This window comes from Tiliqua scincoides, chromosome 10 (genome assembly GCF_035046505.1).
Source record: "Tiliqua scincoides isolate rTilSci1 chromosome 10, rTilSci1.hap2, whole genome shotgun sequence".
Classification (NCBI taxonomy): Eukaryota; Metazoa; Chordata; class Lepidosauria; order Squamata; family Scincidae; genus Tiliqua; species Tiliqua scincoides.
Window position 1 is genome coordinate 19,095,540 of NC_089830.1, and position 19,349 is coordinate 19,114,888.

Genomic DNA, 19,349 nt, shown 5'->3' on the forward strand with positions numbered 1-19,349 from the left:
CAACAACCAACCAACCCCAACAACCACACAAAGAATACCCGCTAGGGTTTTCTGCCCCCAGTGCCTCCCTGCCTCCAAGGAAGAAGACACAAGGAAAAAAAAATTAAAAATAAAAGGAAAAAATACTGATGTCGTGCCAAAGCACGACAGAGGTCCGTCCTCATTCCTAGAAGGTAGAACCAGAACTGGGGAATACCATGGGACGCCCCCAACATGGGAGAAGTATTCATTCATAGAGGTTCCGATCCTACCTTCCAGGAGGAGGGGCATTCCAGCAGTAGGAATGCCAGCCTTCCTTTCCAGAGAAGAAGGCCATTAATCCCTTTTGCAGTTTTTGAAATGAAAATTTAAGATCGTCATGAATTCAAATCCTGACAGGCAATTAAAGGACAGCAAGCTTTCCTGCGGTCTTAAACAACATAAAGGATTTGTCACTGAGCAAGATACAAATTTAACTACTTTTTGCTAAAAACCAATATACAAATATTTATAAGCCTACTAATAAATTGAACATAGATGATGCATAGATTAATAGATACGGACATAGATATTGGTATTCTCTGGCTTTTGATAGGTACCTTAATCTAAAGCTACATATAGATTATACAGTATTTTTAAAATTGCTGATTATTACTGTAGCATCCCAACTCAAGCTTTACCTGCACCATTTCCCTTCCTGCAGAGTCAAAAAAATCAACTGCAAGTCTCTCAGATCCACCTTCCATTATCACTGCTACGAAAATGAAATGATTCAACCATAATTCCCCCTGCACTTTGGAATAGGTCAGTAATGAACATCGTTTGTAACCTTTTAAGTTGCGCAAGGGGCAACAGACATACCAGTCCCAGCTTTCTCAAATGAAAACACGTAACTGCTTTTTCTACAAAAGGAAAGCTTTATTTTTGCTTTAAAAAAAAAAATTCACAGGAGATAAAACTTACGTTAGTTACTAACGACAGTTAACTTACAAGAGTTCTAAACCTTGGAGAAACACCAAACCCAAACACTTCTGTACCAAAATAGATCCCACTTGAAAGCTCCAGGAGTCTGCATTTCAGGGAGCGCATGCACCAGTCCATTGAACCAAGGATGGCCTGTCAGTCAAGAGCTGTGTCCTTGAGTACTGCATGGAAAAACTACTTGAGTGGGGGGGGTGGAGGGGGAGATGCTTTTAACTCCTGGTTAAGCCTCCTAATAGTGCTACAGACCAGGAGGACAAGTTGCTCCTAACCACAGGTCCACTCAAGCCATTCAGAGCTGGCTGCACTGCATCTGGCATCCCGTATTTTTACATCGTAGGAGTCGGCTGTGCAGGTGCCCCAGGAGTGGCTTGACGAGGCAGTGTGTACATAGCGCCAAGAAACTGGTCTGCAATGCGCCCAGCTTCTCTCAGTCCGCTCAGCAGAGCTCCGTGAACGGTTGCGGGGTAGTTGCGAATTGTATGTTCTCCCGCAAAGAATAGGCGAGGAATTGGCTGGAAGAGAAAGAACAAACCGGCAATGTTTACGTGCCCTTGATGTATCTATGCCCCAACACTCAGTCTGTCAATTTTTATTCTAAAGAAACCATTTGTTTCATACAATGACCATATCTGCTGCAAGTTCTCATTTTTATCATAGAGAACAGAAGAACAGAGTTCTGGTCCCGAAAAAGACTGATCAGGGTCAAATTAAAGATGAATAAGCTTTGATGTGTGCATCAGCCAACAGAGAAAGCCTTTTACTCTGTAATAAATGCTACTTAGCTGCCAGAATTGGACTTTCAGGCAAATTCCTTGGGCTCCTTCATACTTGTTCAAGAAACATGAATGGCAAATGAAGTCTAGGCAAATTTCTCACAGAGTAGAAACTGGGCTAGGGACCAAGCCAGGGGCATTGTCTCGCTCCATTTGTACAAAAGGAGACAGAGAACCGCCTGAAACTGGCTCGCAACCTACCCAGTGGGTCCTGACCCACAGTCTGAGAAATGCTGCTGTGGAGCACCTGGCATAGGGCTAATCATGAAGTTATTCAAGGAAAAAAAAATCCAAAGACTCAACTACCACAGTCTATCAGAACAGGTCGGTGCATAAACCAATGACTTCTACATAAGAGCAGCTTCCTTTGTGGCAGCTCCACGCTAAATAAGGGAACAAAGCTGCAACTTAGATTAAAATAGATGGAAGTCCTCCTTCAGGAGGAGCACCAGCAGAGGTAGACTGCTTAATAGCTGCTTCTGAGCCTTCACTTTAATGAGATGTTCCAGTTCTCACCTGGGGGGCTCCTGGAATGGCTGGTCCTGGAGTGATAGGCTGAGCCATCAAGTCATAATCGTTTCCAGAAGATCCAGCTGCTACATAAGAATAGGATCCTCGGGCCCAAGGGTCTGCCCGCCAGCGAGACACCACTGTTTCCTTGGGCTGAGGTCAAACAGAAAAAGAAAGGAACTGTGTTGGAAGCATTCCGGTTACCAACAGAGAATTAGCTCAAATCATGAAGCCCTTGCAGAGGTGAGCACACGTACAGCAATACCTTGTACTTTTGCCTGATTAGGGACCAGAGGATGGATGAAAGTCAGATATGGATGAAAGTCAAAGCACAGCCTTATTTAGCTTGCAGGTTTATTTGGGGCCAGCAAAAAATGTAAATAATTATAGAATACACACAAATGCATGCAAAACCTAAACAAACAGAAATAAAAACAGCTTTCATCAAGCTACAGCCCATGGGTCAGACTGGTGTTTGGTGAAAGCCCTCCCCCCCATGAGCAGCGCTTACCTTTTTGCCATGTCATTCTTCACCCTATCTGGGCACAAGGATGCTCTGGGCAGTTGTGTCTGCCTGGACAACCTGCTGCAAAGCCTGTTGGGACACTGGACAATAGACACGAGTGCCCAGATTGGCTGAAGAATGAAGTGGCAGCGTGGCAGAACGGTAAACACTGGTTGGGATGGGGAGGGCTTTTTCGGAGTGCAACGGTCTCCAGTTTGGAGACTGCTGTTTAAAAATAAAGAAACTAGGCTCCCAATCTACCTGTGCAAGTATAACAAGCAAACATCATTACAACCAGAGAGTAATGTGGGAGCGCAGGTGTTGACACATTCCATCTAAAGGTACACATGATCCAGCTGAACTGAAATACTTTCCACTGTAAGGTTGGCCTGAGGCACTAAAACTTCAGCACGTAACTGGGGCGGCCAACTCATGTTCCTTTCAAGGCTTTCCCAGATCTGCAGGGCTGAACACAGGAATACCCAGAAAGGAATTCACTCAGGAAAAGATAACCTGCTTTAAACCAAGAGCAACTGGAGGTTTAGACAAGAGATGGTAATTTTCTATGCAGCCCACGGCTTGGCCTAAGTCAAGGCTCTTCATACTCTAGCCTGAGGCCAGATCCCACACATGGCCGAATCTGTCCCCCAGGTGAACAGAACGATCTGTTCCACTGGGGAACCTCCTTACCATGTCGCTGATCTCCCTCAAACTACAAACCAGCCAGCCACTTCTGGGTTCAACCGCCCCAGCAAGCTCTGCATCTGGATTTCTGGGTGGACATGGCTGGTGATTGCATAGTTTGGGGGAGATTGGTGGTGCAGTAAGGAGGTTCCCCAGCGTAACAGAATGTTCCATTTGCACCAGGGAAGCCTTTCCCAGAATGCAGTGGTCTCCAGTTTGAAGACTGCTGGCCCAAGTCATGGAACACAAAGGCCTAAGCTATTTAAAACTCAGCTGCAGGCTTAATAGTATCATCTATCAGATTTTTGAAAGAACTCATTGCAGAAGGCTTTCTCCAAAACAAAGCTCTGTGAAGGAAGTTGCAAAACTTGATTATGATGGACTAGTGGAGAGATTTTATAGCACGGCTGCCTTGAGGCCATATTGCGCCACACCCTGATAAGGACAGAGACAAGACCGTCTAAGATCTTGGGACTTCCTACACAGAGGAAGCCATTAAAGGCTCAATGTAGTACCTGAGGGACAGCACTGCTGCCAAAAATGCCTTTGAGGATAGCGAGGCAGCGCCCAACAATGACATCATCGCTGATGTTTTCCATGATCCCGGCTGCTTCACCTGCCACCAAGGCCAGAAGAATGGGTGCTGTGGGGTGTAAAACAAGAGTTACTGTGATGTCAGCAGGCAGAAAACACTAGTAAAAGTCTGTTAGCCCCATCCACTGTGAGTTTTTTGTAAGATTCTCTAGCAAGCATCGTAAATCCCATTTCCCATCATCAAAGAGGAAAGGGTTCATTGAAACACCCAAAGTGGTTTTTCCCTCAGCCCATCTCTTCATCTTTTATGAGTAACATTTCATTATGTTTTACATTACATTCTTGTAATTTTTACAAGAGATGGTGAAGGGCAAGAGTAGATTCTCATGCCCATGTTTTCACTGACCCACTGCCAAAGAACCCACCAGTTATGGTGAATTGTGGTCAATTAGTTTCTGATTTGGCTGTTTCTGATCCAGTCCAAATAAAAGTAGCACTTGAAAATGAGAAAAAGTAGTCCTCTTCCACTCAATACGCAAGAAGGCTTAGGACCTTCTCATAATGCAGCTGTCCAAAGGAAGCTGCTTAACACATAGAGAGGTTTGTGTATGGATCAGATATCCCACCTTCTCTGATTTGTGATAATATCAGTAAGTCCACCAATAGTTGGGACGGTGATTGCATATGGAGATTGGACTGTCAAGACTCCTTTGGTTTTCTACATAAAGGAAAGATTCTATTAAAGAGCTCAATATGGTACTCAAGGCACATCACTGCTGCCCAAAAACATCTTTGAGGAAGATTTGGGGATTGCAGAGAAGCTGAATGAATTCTGTGAATCTGTCCTTGCTATGTAAGATGCAGGGCAGGAGCACAACCAGGATACGTACTACTAAGTGGAAAAGGAACCATCAGGTCCAAGAGGATGCCAGCATGACTCATGTCATGTGAGTGGCGTCAAGGAAGCAATAAAAGACAAGGTCGCTTCCTGCAGAAAATGGAAGTTTTGCCCAAGTAAGAACAAAAGCTCTGGCAAAAGATATGTCTGCTAGTAATAAGGGATTTTTAAAAAGCACATTATGTGTACAGCTGAAAACATCAAGGAAAGCTATTTACTTACAACAAGTAAGAAAACTGCCAGGCACTTGGACTAATAGATAACGAGGGAATAAAAGGGAAGCTTAAAGAAGATAAGGAGATTGCAGAGAAGGTGAATGAACTCTTTGCACTGCCTTCACTAAGGAAAATGCAGAGTAGACACCTGTGCCTGAAATGACCTTCTCAGGAAGGGAGTCTGAAGAACTGAGTCAAATAGAAGTGAGAAGGGATGAGGTTTCAAAGAGTACAGTGAACACTCTGCATCCACGGATTTAACCATATGCAAATACAGAGGGTCCACGTGGCACCCATGTGGCCCCTCTGCATTAGAATATGGTTAAATTCGCCTCTGGAGGCTCCCCATCACCTGGGGAGTAAATTGCATTTCCTGTGCTTCTGATGTTGCCACTCCAGCATGTAGCACACACATGCTCAAAAGGGAGGCTCATCATGAGTATGTATGGGCTCCCTAAGCTGCAACAGGACATACTGGTTTTACAGATCAGAGTCTGATCTTTGTGTTATGGTCTCCCAATGAAATACGTAACCAACAACCATTTAAGGAGCTTCAAGCAATTCCGCTCCTGTGAAAAAAGTCCATTAAATGGGATCCTACCTTTGTACAGGTTCCAGAACAGGAAAAGCTCTCCTCTGCTGGCTGTTGTGCTGCCAACATGACCAAACAAATTCACACTCGGGTCCCAAAACACACGATCAAAACAAAGCACAACCTAGAAACAAGGAAACCGTATCAGAGCTAGTAAAGAGCATTCAGCAATAAGGGTTAATGCTACAGCACTTTGCAGGAAAAACCTAAGGATCTCTCTGTTCAAAGATCTCTGGCACTGACAATTAAAAAAAAATTGTCAGTGCCAGACACAAGAAAATCATATCGACTATCTGAAGCAGCCGGGATTTGCTTTGTCTCCTGAAGAGAGATTCCTCCCCCAGCATTCACAGAAAAAGGTTCAGTTATAAACACACTATTTTCAGGCATGAGATATCAAAACAAATGGCCAGAAAAAGCTTCTTTCCGATCCAGTAGCAGCAACCAATCAGGCTGTGGTTGTCAGACTTATTCTCTTGCCTATCTGTCCCATTGCATATTTTCGATTACCTTGTTAAGGTTTCCAAATCCCATTCTCTGCACGGCAGACGTCTTCCACTCTGGAAGAGGAGGAACGAATTGTACGGCAGGAGGCTGCTGCTTTAGCACGCCCAAGGGAAGGGTACACAGAACAGCATCACACTTATAAATAAACGTCTGGCTAGTGGAGCGTGTGTTGACAGCAATCACTTCACATCCTGATGAAAGAGAAAGGCTCGTCATGCAAGCAAATCTAATATCATTGAACAAATCTTCTGTAGATCAATGTCTCTCAAAGTGTGCTCCTGGGAGTACTGGGGCTCCCTGAGGCCACTGTCTTCTCCCTGCCCAAACTCTCTGAGACTCTTGCATGTGTCAGAAGAGCTCCCCAAGATTCCTTTTAGGAGAGTAAATGGCTCCAAAGGGCAACCAGAGATAACTTCAGGTTTTACTTACCTGAAGCTGTGTAGCGAACCTGTCGAACTGCTGTGTTGAGCTTAATGTCTAATCCTTCGGCCAGAGCCACAGGAACACAGGAATAGCCATTTCTCACAGTCAAGTGACTGCCAGTGAATTCAAAATCATCATCCTAAAATCGGGTGGGAAAGAGAAAAACAGTTTCACAACTGCACCTCCAGTGCATTCATAAAACCACTGTGTCCAAGTACATTCCCCTCACATTGCCCATGTTTACTAGAGACAAAAGTAAACATCCATGTGTACAAATCTGGTGACAAATCCCCAGACATGACTATGATGAAAGGCTACTACTGCTATGCAAGAATGAGTTCAGGATGAAGTGAAGGTTCATAAATCTACAATGACACCAAGTTGCCAGTTGTATTGCTAAAATAATTTGTTCGTAATTCATCCAATCCGAACCAGAAAGAAGGGCAGAATGCTGAAGTAGTAATTCGTAAGAGTGCTCAAGCCTAATATTTCACTGGTATATGTTGCAGTATGTGGCCAATTCTGGAGCACTGCTTTTAGCCTATATTTGAGTCAGTATTATCTTTATAGGTTATAGCTTAGGACTATTAGTATTGCTGCATATATCCTGCAATGCCTCCACAAAAGTGCAGAATTTATTGCTGGGGGGGGGGGGGAAATAAGAGCATTTGAGCAGCATTAGCAGCCACCAGAAAGCGAAGCTTACACATCCTGCAAAGTTTTTTGCCTCTTGTTGTGATTGGCACAAGAATGACTATCCAAAATACATAAGTGTGCACCCAATAAGGTGTTTTTGGGGGAGAGGGTACAAAACTAGGGTTACTCTGATGGCAAATTTTGATATTTGTTCAAGAAGTCGTTGCCAGTTGCGGCTCTGCACTCCAATCATTTCACATTGAGAAGTTTAGACAGGAAGCTGTTCCATCAAAGCTGTAGCTCAGAGAGAAATTAACAGTTACCTGGTCCCAATGCTTCAGAGATAGGGTAGAGAGTGGTGTAGCATTTGCAAACTCTAGATTTGCAAAATGCCAGTCAAGAATTTGTCTGTCCCTTGAAGATAAGTAAACATCACTACAAAATAAGTTTTAAAAAGAGACATGGTTAGTGAAGTGTTTGAGCAGTGGTTCCCAAACTTTTTAGCACCGGAACCCTCCTAAAAATAAAGTTTCATTTTACCAGTTGCTCAAGCCTCTGTCGCCATAATGGTAATTGGGCAGCAGTGCTCCCCTCAAAAACCAGATGTTTAAACCCTTGATGCACATTACCTAATATGCCTTGTCAGTTTCACAGCCCACCAAAAATTGGCTTGTGATCCACTTTGGTAGGCAAGGACCCACAGGTTGGGAACCACTGTGTTCAAGCATAGACACTGACAAACTTTATCTTTTAGAAAGATTATAAAGTTTAAATGCCTGGCTTGCTAGTCTTTTTAAAGTTATTATTCACTGATTGACCTATAAGACAACTTGATTTCCAAGTTCTGTTTAACTGTTTAACCACAGTGTAAAAAAACCTAATTGTACAGTGGTCAGTGGCGTAGCTGGAGGAGGGGTGGAGCAGCCAGTCCAGCGGGGAGGCTCAGCAGGGTGGGCAAGCGGCCCCTCCCTTTGAAGCCATTCCCGGCGGGGGGAGCAAAACTGAGCCATACGGGAGGGGCCACTTGCCTGCCCTGCTTCTGAGTACTCTGCCCCTCCTCCAGCTACACCACCGACAGTGGTTGCAAAAGCACAAAAAGAAGGGATGCTTCAAACCACCAGATCATCTCCTCTAACAATCACACAGGGAGTCTTGCAGTTCTTACCTTGGAGGGTTGGCTTCTAGTTCCTGAAGCTTCTCCTCCAGCTTTCCTTGTGTTTCTGCCAACTCATCGTATTCCTGACAAGGAGATGACATAAGTACAACATTACAGCATAAATTGCTCTAGCTTGATTTGCGCACACAGTGCACCAGCTCCATAGAAAACAGTCTCCCAAAGCTAGATGTTTCACCATTGACCCCTTCGCTGTCCATATCCCAGTATCAACCTCTTTCTTTTTAGATCAGTATCCAGGAACAGGACGCAAGGTTCTTGGGACTCAGGGTACTAAGCAGTAAAGATGCCACAAGAAAGCAAATCAGGGAGCTCAAAGTATAGTATCAATCCCTCCCCAACTGATTTCTTGAATGTCAGGTGAATACAATCTTGGTGACATGCAGACAGGCACTAACAATCAAAGCTGTGTTCACCTTGATCCTGTGTGCTGTCCCCTTGGTCACTACTTCTTCGAAGGCACTCTGACATGCTGACCTAGGGGGCAGGGAAAGGGACTAGTGGTGACAGCAGTAGCTCTGGGCACGGGGCCCAAACCTTTCCTTGCTGGAAGAGGTGTGCAGAGTGTCTTTTTGACACAAACACTGCTGGGATCTGTAGTTCTGTCAATACATTCTACCAGGAATTGAGCACCTGGAGCCACTGCTGCCAACACTAATCCCTGCCCCTGTTCCCAGGCAAGCATTCCATGGTGCTATGGTGGGTGGGGGTAATAGCATCAGCAAGATGGTCAGAACCCTCCCTCCCCTTCCCCATCTCAAGACCAAGAGGAGGCAGCAAAGTTGGGTGAATCGGGGCACTTCATAAGCAAAAAATAAAAAAAACTCAGAAATTCCCCGAGAATGGGTACAATCTTCAAGCAACGTGAGCACTTCTGCAGCCTGACTACATAACTGACAAGTGACTAAATCACTCTTAGGTGCCCAATTCTGCCAAATGAGATTCCCTTTAAAGTTTTTTTAAAAAGCAAACATTTAGTAGGTAAAGCCATTTTCATGTTGCTCCATACCTTACAGAGAGCAGTAAGATCTCGATGTTTGCTCTTCACAAGGAACTCAGCAGTGATGTCTCGAGGCGGTTTAACTTCCGAGGCCTCCTTGTACTGCTGGTGGAGTTCCTTTATCTTTTCTTTTAAACTCACCATCTGTAAGGAGGTGGGAAAAAATGAAACACACTAGAAGAAAGGAGGGGAGGAGTGCTTAATGATCCTTTTAGATCAATGTTCTTCAAACTTGGGGTCAAGACCCCAATGGGCTCACGAAGCCTCAGTTGTGGGATTGCAGCAACTTAAGGGAATGAAAATGGTTGAATACCACTGAAATAGAGCACCACTAGGTAAAGGGGGAGGCATCTGATGTACCCCTTCAGGAACCAGGAGATTGTGTCCCAGTCCTGCTCAGATTCTTAGCAGTTGTGCTGAAAAAGCTTTCACTAGAGCTTCAGGGTAATTTTTTCTGTTCTCTCTAATAAGAATATTTGGTTACTGTGAACAGTGCTGGAAGGGAATTATGGGGTGGGGGGATTGGGTCCTGGGAAGAGGGGAAGGATCAACAGCGTGGTCTCCAGTCTCATACTTTATATATTGGGGTTGTGGTACGAAAAAGGTTGAAGACCACTGCTTTAGATTACTAGAGGATCCTTTAGCAATGACTGAAAACACAAAGAGGCCCCTGAACGATGGGAGAGATGGGCCAGAATCCTCCCATTGGCTAAGGCATAAAGCAGCATGCTTTTTAACTGGAGAAAAGGAGACCAAGTTTATCTCAGGCTGGATTAATATCAGACCTTATTAAGGAGATCTTTCAACTCTTCTTGAGTTTTCACTATCTTCTTCCAGTGTTCAATCTGTTCATCTTTCACATGCTTTTCTTGTAATCTAGGTGAGAGAAAAAGAGACAAGTCATCAAATTATCAGAAGATTGTGCCACTCTATACAAGGATGACCCAATCAGGGCTGGACTAAGATCTCCTGATGCCCAAAGATGCAAATGCTAGCTCTCCCCTCATCTGGTGACGCATCAATCTCTGTTCCTCCTGCTTCCTGGAATTGGAAAAGGAAGAGGGGGATGAAAGAAGCATAGGGGAGAAGAGAGTGGTAAGCTAGAGCGTTTGATACTCTAGCCCACTACTCTATTTGCTCTCACATTGCTGCAATATTCCCCTCTTCCATTTCCAATCCAAGAAGGAGGAAAAGCAGCAGAGGTAGGTGACCTCACAGAGGTAGCAGCCCCACACCAATCTTCTCTCTGAGGTGAACAGCTGAAAAAAGGGAGAGCTCCAGCAAGAAAACATGCTGGGAGTTGTGGCTGTAGTAAGAAAATGAGAAATGAAAATGGGAAATGCAGCCTCTCTCATGCAGCAGGCTACAGCGCCCAGTGATGACATCATTGCCATTGCACTGGGTTGTGGGAAAAGTTTGAAGAACACTGCTCTAGATGGCAACAGGGAAAGAGAAAGCAAATCATGGCAAAGATTTCAGTTTCACAGAAAATATTCCAGGTTTCCCTCGAAATGATTCACAGAAGTGTAGGAAAGCATCTTTAAACAATATGGGTTGGCAACTGATGACTCCCAGGGGGATAGAATCTGTCTTTTTAGATGCCAAGCCTCTCCCCATCAACACAGTCAGAGAAGAGAACAGACAGAGCTGCAAGCCAGAGGGGGAGCAATCCTGTCACTGGCTCCCTCTGCCCTGACAAAGCAATGGAGAAGGCAAACGGAGATCAAGGCAAGGCATGGCTATGCTGAGGATACATACAGCCTGCCCTTCCAGCCCCCACTTCCATATACCTGATTGGTTTCCAATTTATTTCCCAAAGTTTTTACAAAAGTATTACAAACTAAATTAGAAATTCAACACTTGTCGTTTATCTTAACATGTAGCTGAACATCATTTGTGCCTATATTTTGCTTTTATGTAGCAGTGGTACAGGACTGTAAGCCAAACATGAACGTTTCATTAGAAGGCAGAACAAATTAAACTACAGAACAACATTTAATGGGCATATTTGACAGCACTCTGGGCTCTATTTACTGCTGTTTGCCCGAGTGAGTCAGTCTGATTTTCCTCACCTGTCAGAAGAGAAGGAAGAAGATGGGAAAAACGAAAATCACTCTAGCAAAAATGATTCTGAGCAATTCTCTGTGGAAGAAATTTCTTTCCCATTCCACTTTTAAAGAGCACAGAATAAAGTTTAATAGTTTACTTCACTTCCTGCCAATTACATTCTAAATATTATTCTGCTGAAGGACATTGTCTGAATACAAGAGGAGACTGAAAGACAAAGGGGAAGTGGAAGGCAGGGAAAGAGAGAAGACTAAGATCTCAGTCTTCAAATCCAGGTTAGTTTATGTGCAAGAATAGCCACACTACACACTGGAGGAACAGGGACTAGCTTAATTTCAAACACCAACAATAAGGATGCTCTTTAAATTTTTGGTACAAATTTAATCTCACTCACTGTATCACAACTTCCAGAGCCTGACCCAGGGAGACAGGTTTGTTATTGAGGACATTGAAGTCCAGCTGGTGGCTGAGATAGGAGGTGGCTTCCAGCAGACGATTGAACTCCTGCTCCACCATTTCGTCTTTCTCCTTGGGCACCTGCAAATATTATCCTTGGATGTTAACAACACACAACACAGCAGAGAAAGCTCAATAACTGCTCTAAGTTGGGGAGCACTTTCGAGCCACCTATGGGAGAAGGGGAAATCCTATTTTATCCTCCTAAGGTAGCAACTTGCCAACTAATTCAGTGGTCTTCAACCTTTCCGGTGCCATGACTCCAATCAACCAGACTGGGTACTGACCACTGGTTCCATCTACCTTCTGGGACCCTATTTGCCCATTCCCTGCCCCTATTTATGCCCTCCCAGAACTGTTCACTGTAACCGAATATTCTTATTAGAGATAGCAGACAAAGTTACTATGAAGCCTGGAACTAGTGAAAGCTAGTTTAGCACCACTGAATCTTAGCAGGGCTGGGACACCATCTCCTGTACCCCTTTACCTAGTGGTGCCTCCCCCTTTACCTGGGGGTGTTCTAATCCAGTGGTCTTCAATCCTTTTCATTCCTGTAAGTTGCCACAGCCCACAACTGAGGGTCTACAACCCCACTGGGATCCTGACCTCAAGGTTGAAGAACACTACACAACCTTGTTTTAAAATTGCATTATATGAATTGTTCTTCTAGAAAAGCAATTTATAAGTATTCTTAATAATTATTATTATTAAGCATAAGAACTTAGCAATATTCACTCTTCTTAAACCAATGTGTTGTCTGCTCCTAACTATTTCCTAATAAATATATAGGCTACTAAGAATTGTTAGACTTACTGCTTGCCCATTGGCTTCATAAAGTGGACATTTTTGTTTTATCTTGGCCAGTTCCATGTTTACTTGCTTGCTCACCACAGCCATTGGATTTCCACCTGCAAAAGGTTTACACAGAGATGAAGAATGCAATGTTTTCATTCCTATTTCCAGAAGCACTATATCTAACCAAGAAAATGAACTACAATCTGGAAGTGTGCTACAAAACAGTTATAGGAGTGAAGTATTTTCAAACAGAATCTTAATCTAGCATCTCTAGCAGTCTACCTGGGGGGAAGGGTGGCGAAAGCAGCCCTTTGCAAAGATTTGCTTTTGGTCAATGCTCTCTTTTAAACAGAAAATAACTGGGATTAACTCCATACCTGAGAGATGAACTAAGAACAAAAGAAAAAGAGATGAGATGAAACCTAAAGTCCATCAAGTCCTGCATCCTGCTTCTCAGAGTGGCCAATGAGAATTAAGGCAATCACTCTTTTCCCGCAATTGGTACTCAGAGGTTTACCACTACTGAATATGGAGAATACTTTTAACTACAGTTAACAGCCGATGTTAGATTTATCCCCCGGTGTGTCTAATCTAGCAATTTTCAACATTCAGTGTGCTTCTCACAACACACTGATGTCTATGGTCTTCACCTCTTGTGATGTCACTTCCGGCTTCTGGGAAACTGTTCCATGTTCCGTGGCTGTTTCTAGAGCAACTGTTTGTTGCAATGAATTGTTTGTGCCTCTCACAGACAATTCATTACTACAAACAGTTGCCCTAGAAACAGAACCACAGAACATGGAAGAGTTTTTCCATTGATTTTCGACTGCTGTGCTCTGAATTCTTGTGGCACACCTGCGGGCCTTTTGCAGCACATCAATGTGCCACAGCATACCGGTTGAAAATTGCTGGTCTAATCTTTTCAAAAAGCTATCTAAGTGAACTGTTTGAGAGCTTTTCTTTGGAAGGTGCAGTGGGTTTTCGCTTTCTGCTCAGACATAATTGACCCCTCATACTTAAGAATCAAGAAGGAATTTCTCCCTCATCCCCACTCCCAAATCTAGAATGCTGATGATTGGAGGCAAAGCCTACTTTCCTCTGTTGCATGTGAAGCACCTCAACTGAGTGTTCTGGATGAATGCACTACTGACTGACACTTTTCATGCAACATGAGATAAGCCACTCTAGACATGACAAGGGAGGAGACTAGTGGTTAGTTTGTCATATTAATATATAGACATACACCACCCTAGACTAGAATAAACAGACCAGCAGGTTGCGTGCGTTTTAACATAGAAGATTCTGCTTCAGTGCACAACTAAGCTTCAGGTCACTTAGTGCTCTGCCATTCAACATTTCTGTGAGTCATACTGACAACTTTGACAATGAGACAGTGAGTGAATGTAGATTGCATAAGCCTATTTAGTGATAAGCACATGGATGCAACAGTCAAATTTAGATGTTTGTAAGTGAAGACTTACCAAGTCCGGTCACCACCATGGCACCTAGATCAGCAACATAGTTGCCTTTCCGAAATGTGGCAACCCTGCCTCCGACACGATCCTTTTAAAAGGAAAGTTCTATAGGTTAGATTTAAAGGCTCAGAGTCTTCATTTAAAGCAAGCTAACTTTAGTAAGTCCTTAGAAATACTAGCAAAAAGGTTTTAGGTAGATCATCTTGTCTATCTGCCTTAATTTTATTCCAATGAACTGAACTCAGCATTTATAATCAAAGCTTTTTTATCCATTCCAGAGCTTGGTCTGAAGGCACATGTTGAAACCAAGTAAGATCTGGGTCTGTTCAATTCCTGGGTGGAAAACCACCTGGAAATCCCACATATGCCACCACCCCCACCGAGTTTCACCACCATGGAAGTAACTCAGGACAGGAATGTAATAAAATAAATTAACAAGCAGTATTTAAAATTGAAGTAATTTTAAATGCTGCTTGTTAATTTATTTTATTACATTCTAGAAGCAACTGAGGGTCCAATCCTATCCAACTTTCCAGCACCGGTGCAACTGAAATGCAGCCCCGAGGTAAGGGAACAAATGTCCCCATACCTTGAGGTGGCCTCTGTGACTGCCTCCCCACCACAGGATGCAGTGCACTCCCCACTGGCATGGCTACACTGGTCCTAGAACATTGGATAGGATTGGGCCCCGAGACCACTAAGCTGCTTGTAGAGTCAAATCAACTACAAGAAAAAGTCTAGGAAAAGGAATGAAGAACTTGTTAAAATTTAACCAATTTAACTAAAAGGAATGAAGAACTTGTTAAAATTTAACCAATTTAATTAAAACAACCATTTAACTAAACACATTCAAAGAAAAATGTATTGAGATCACTTCTCATGTTCCATGGGGGCAGAGTCAGGCTCCACTGCATATAATCATAGCTGGGAGCCAGGAACAATTCCAGTGGCCTAACTCACACATCTTACACTTTTAGGTGAACACAAAATGCATCACCTATGACAAAGCAGTCCCAAATCAAGATTCAATGGATAGAAGAGGGTAAAGCAGTACTTCCCAGACTTACCTCTATCATGATACCGCCGTACCAGGAAGTAAGAGGCGATGATGTAAAGACATCATCTCCACTTCCAGGTTGGAAGACCAAACACCACGCTACAAACAGCAGATGAAACAGCGGTTCCTAACCTGGGAGTCTTGTTGCCCTTTTCACATTAAAATCTCCTCCCCTTAAAGGGGCGGTGAATGGCTGAGACCTGTAGCAACAGTGCCTGTCACTTCCAGGTTCTCCCTGCCAACGATGAAAAACGAGGTAAGAAACAGGTTTTAACAGAGCTTCTTACCTCCCTTCCCTTGTTGGTGGCAGTGGTGTGGAGAACCAGGAAGTGACAGGAGCCGCTGCTAAGGATCCTCAGAAGGTTCTCAACCCTGCCTAAAAGGGGCAGGAGGTTGGGGACCACTCAGAGGCTCAGGGTGGACAGGTGAGCTTTTTCAAACATGGGAAAACTGCATAGGTCTGCCTGCTGAGCCAAGTCTCCTATGCTGTTTGTAGTGTCTCAGTTTCACTGCTGCGCAGCAGGCATCTTGTGACACCCCAATGAATGCCTTGCGACACATAGTTCGGGAAGCTCAGGCTTAAATAATTCTAAAGTTTCATCCTTTTGTGTGCACTTTTATACCCTTTGGCACACAACCATTCTCCATTCCTCATAATTTGCCACTGTAATTAAATTTGTCTATCAAATCCTGTGGAATCCTGGCTAAGGAAAATGAAAAGGCACATAGACAAGTCAAGGGTCTGTATAAAGGCTAAGTGAGTCTTTTATTTAAATATTTACATGCCACATTCTCTTGTCCATGCAGCCCCAAAAGCAGCTGCAAAAGAACAAATTAAAAATAAAGCCACACATCGTGATAAACACAACAGATGGTCATCGACAACAAAACATCAGCCTGAAAACAAGATGAAAATTCTGACGAAAAAGCCATACAGCACAAGAAAAGCTTCCTGAAGAAGACATGTTTTTACTTGGCAATGAAAACTCAGTATCAAGAGTGCTGAATGTACCCAAGTGAAAGCTAACCATGGGTTCCATTACAGAGAGTGCCTGGTCACACATTCACATGCCTTTACCATCATCAAGAATAGGATGCAAAGCAAATCTTCCCTGGAGTTCTAAGGACATATGAGAGTAACTATTACGTAAAGTACAGGAATTTCTGGGAAATTTCTGGGAAATTCCCCTCAATCTGCCCTCCAGTGTATCTGCTCAGTTTCTGTCCTGGTTTTATAGTGTGCAGTACTATTCATGTGGACTGGTTCTTCATGTGCTACCAATCTACATGTATAGCGTCTAGCAAAACAAATTGGATAGTTAACATATGAACTTGTATATATCAATCACCATAAGCACTCACCCTTGCTTCTAGGAGTGTGACATCCATTCCAAAACTCTGTAGTTGGCGTGCAGCTGCCAAGCCAGAGACTCCTGAACCAATGATGATCACCTTGCCAGTCTTCTTAGCTAAAACAAAAACGCAGAAGGACAGCTGACTATTCTGCAAACAGGCACAGGGTTTTGAAACATGGGCAAGGCTGAACATACTTGATCGATGCTCACTCTGAGCTAGTAACACACTTTTATTTATTTAAAAGAGTTCTTATACCACATATCCTATGCTCAAAATATCCTTATTACACATTATTACTAGAATAGTATGCAAAATTGTGGGAATTAGGCCAAACAACTCTATGTGCCCCCCTTAGCTGAACAAAATCCTGAACTAAGTTTAGCACGTCAAGCAAGTCAACCCTGCCTGTTTCTCAAATTACACAGGCCTACAAAACTGAGGGTCAGAAAAGTTTTTCCCAAACTTTACGGTGGTTTGAAATGAATTTGGGGTGCCAATTCCAAAAATGGAACCCATTTTGCCCTATCCTTCCTCATGAAGAAGCCATGGTGTAGGCTTCCTCATGAGGATGCTGCCTGAACCATTCACTAAAGAGGCTATGCTGTATCTCCAAAACTAGGTGTGATAGGGCAAAAAGGATGCCATTTTTGGAATCAGCACCCCAAATATACACAGGAATTGGTGTAACGTTTAAGGAAGCAAAATGTGTATTGGACTGTGTTATCAAACTACTATTCTAAATAGAAGACAAGTGACATCTTTGGGCTCAAAGAAAAGTCTTCAAGTGGAAATCCTTACTTGGTAGGGGTTTCACCCTCTTGTAGATGCCAAAATTGATTAAGCCATGCCGCTCTAGGTAGCTGTGTACTCTGTGAACTAGTACAGTTTCACCTATAAACAACAAAAATAAAGACCTATCAATCTCCACACAGTTAAACTAGCAGCCTTACATTATCAACCACATTTCTGAAGAACTGTTTTATGTGTTTGCTCCAATACAGATTAACTGGTCAATTACATAATGTTTCTTTTTCTCATTAGCAACCAAAACATTGATCACGTTCATAGTAGGTCTTTATTTTCTACTATGGCGGTCACATTACCGTAAAATATGTACTGAGGGGAAAACCAAGAAGAGTTTTTAATATACTGGTGTCTGTTCATGGCATCTCTTCAGATTTACCAGATAAGTTCTGCTGTTAGCATCCCCCTTAAATAATTTAGATTTAATCATTTTGTTCAATCTACCTTTGATGGCCTTCTTGACTTTTTATGAATAAATATGAGCCACAAAGAGCTTTAAGTTAAGCGCACAAAAAGTACATCCACTTACTGTTATAGGATGCTTCCAACTGTTGTAGTGTCGCCTCGAACGTCAACTGAATCTTTGGATTATCCAACCAAAGTTGCAACTGTAGTTGAATGCCACAAACACACAGAAAGCTACCATAAGAGCTTTAATTGAGCTGGAGTTATTAACTATTTAGTAAAACAAAAAACTAAATGTTCTTGTGCTGCTCTTTTATAGGCAAGAAAAACTAAGTTTAAGTGCTCCATATTGCAAGGACCTATCTATATCCTAATGCAGAACATGTCAGATTAAATGTGGGGGTTCAATATTCCAGTAATTGCTACCTGTTGAACTACCTGAAGCCTGAACTGGCCCACCTAAGGTCTCTGAAAGGGAAGCATTAACAGTAGGGGTTGTTAACCTTTTTATGATTACAGACCCCAATGGATTGCCTAGTATGTCCCCAGACTGTCTTTTCGCTAGACTGTCAGAATCATCACCAGACTTATTAGGTACCAGTACAACTTCAAAAGATTTCAAAAGCTTAGTTGGATAGATGGGATCAGAACGCCTCAATTCATATTGATAACAAAAACAGTTAATCTAAAAATTTTTTTAATTGTTCAGAGGTTGAGTCCCATACCCCCAATATTTGATTCCCATACCTCCAAGGGGTATGGATACCCCCGGTTAAGAATCCCAGCCTTTTGGCTACTGAGCTTTATGTCCACACCAGCACTGAGTCATTCGAGGGGGTTGTGCTGTACCCATCAATTTTCAAAGGCTACAGCAGCACTCTAACCAGAAATAGCTCCTCCTTTCAACTCTCCCCCATTTCCTCAGAAAACACAGTCCACTACTGTTCATGGTTTCAGCTTATTAACTGCCCCTAGTACCCTTAGCCTACAAACCCATTATTTCCCTATTGAGGGAGATAACATTTAGGAAGCTATTCTTGATACCTCAGCTGAGCTAGAACAGCACAACCTGGAAACCACAGACACTTTCCGTTCAGACGACTACTACATATTATTCCAGATGGATGGATATACACGCATGATAAACCATTTAAGCCATTGCAGGAGGAAAAAAAGATCACTGAAGGTAGCCACGCAAGCACATTTCTGAATTCACCAGAGGCATCTTTTATTATGAACAGATCACTTTTCCTAAGCATTTTTAAAGTGGGGCCACCTGCTGCCCATTTTATCAGTAAATCATAACTTGTGCAGAGACATTCTTGCCCAGAAGGGAACTTCAATGTGGCTAATTTGGTTGAACAAGATCATTAAGTAGCCAGGTTACTAAACTGAAAAAACCAAGAAGGCTGTTCACCTCCTCTGAACACAATGAAAATGCTTAGACTATGTCACAAGCTTCTGCATTTGACAGACCAGCCATACGGATTCCCAGGCACAGGAACTCTGCTGTAGGGCAA

At 43.1% G+C, this 19,349-nt stretch overlaps 1 protein-coding gene across 2 annotated transcripts in view; it reads right to left on the bottom strand.

Moving 5' to 3' along the window:
• Positions 1-876: 876 nt before the first annotated feature.
• Positions 877-19,349, bottom strand: part of KDM1A (lysine demethylase 1A) — a 40,588-nt gene continuing 22,115 nt past the window's right edge. For both annotated transcript variants that reach the window (XM_066638268.1, XM_066638269.1), the window contains 16 exons: positions 17,954-18,032; positions 17,419-17,511; positions 16,627-16,733; positions 14,214-14,295; positions 12,751-12,845; positions 11,876-12,018; positions 10,200-10,290; positions 9,424-9,558; positions 8,406-8,479; positions 7,564-7,675; positions 6,611-6,743; positions 6,185-6,372; positions 5,684-5,798; positions 3,951-4,078; positions 2,253-2,399; positions 877-1,475 (listed from right to left, as the gene is read on the bottom strand). In XM_066638268.1, coding sequence (XP_066494365.1) covers positions 1,290-1,475; positions 2,253-2,399; positions 3,951-4,078; positions 5,684-5,798; positions 6,185-6,372; positions 6,611-6,743; positions 7,564-7,675; positions 8,406-8,479; positions 9,424-9,558; positions 10,200-10,290; positions 11,876-12,018; positions 12,751-12,845; positions 14,214-14,295; positions 16,627-16,733; positions 17,419-17,511; positions 17,954-18,032 — 1,908 coding nt within the window. In that variant the 3' untranslated portion in view covers positions 877-1,289. The remainder of the gene's footprint in view (positions 1,476-2,252; positions 2,400-3,950; positions 4,079-5,683; positions 5,799-6,184; positions 6,373-6,610; positions 6,744-7,563; positions 7,676-8,405; positions 8,480-9,423; positions 9,559-10,199; positions 10,291-11,875; positions 12,019-12,750; positions 12,846-14,213; positions 14,296-16,626; positions 16,734-17,418; positions 17,512-17,953; positions 18,033-19,349) is intronic.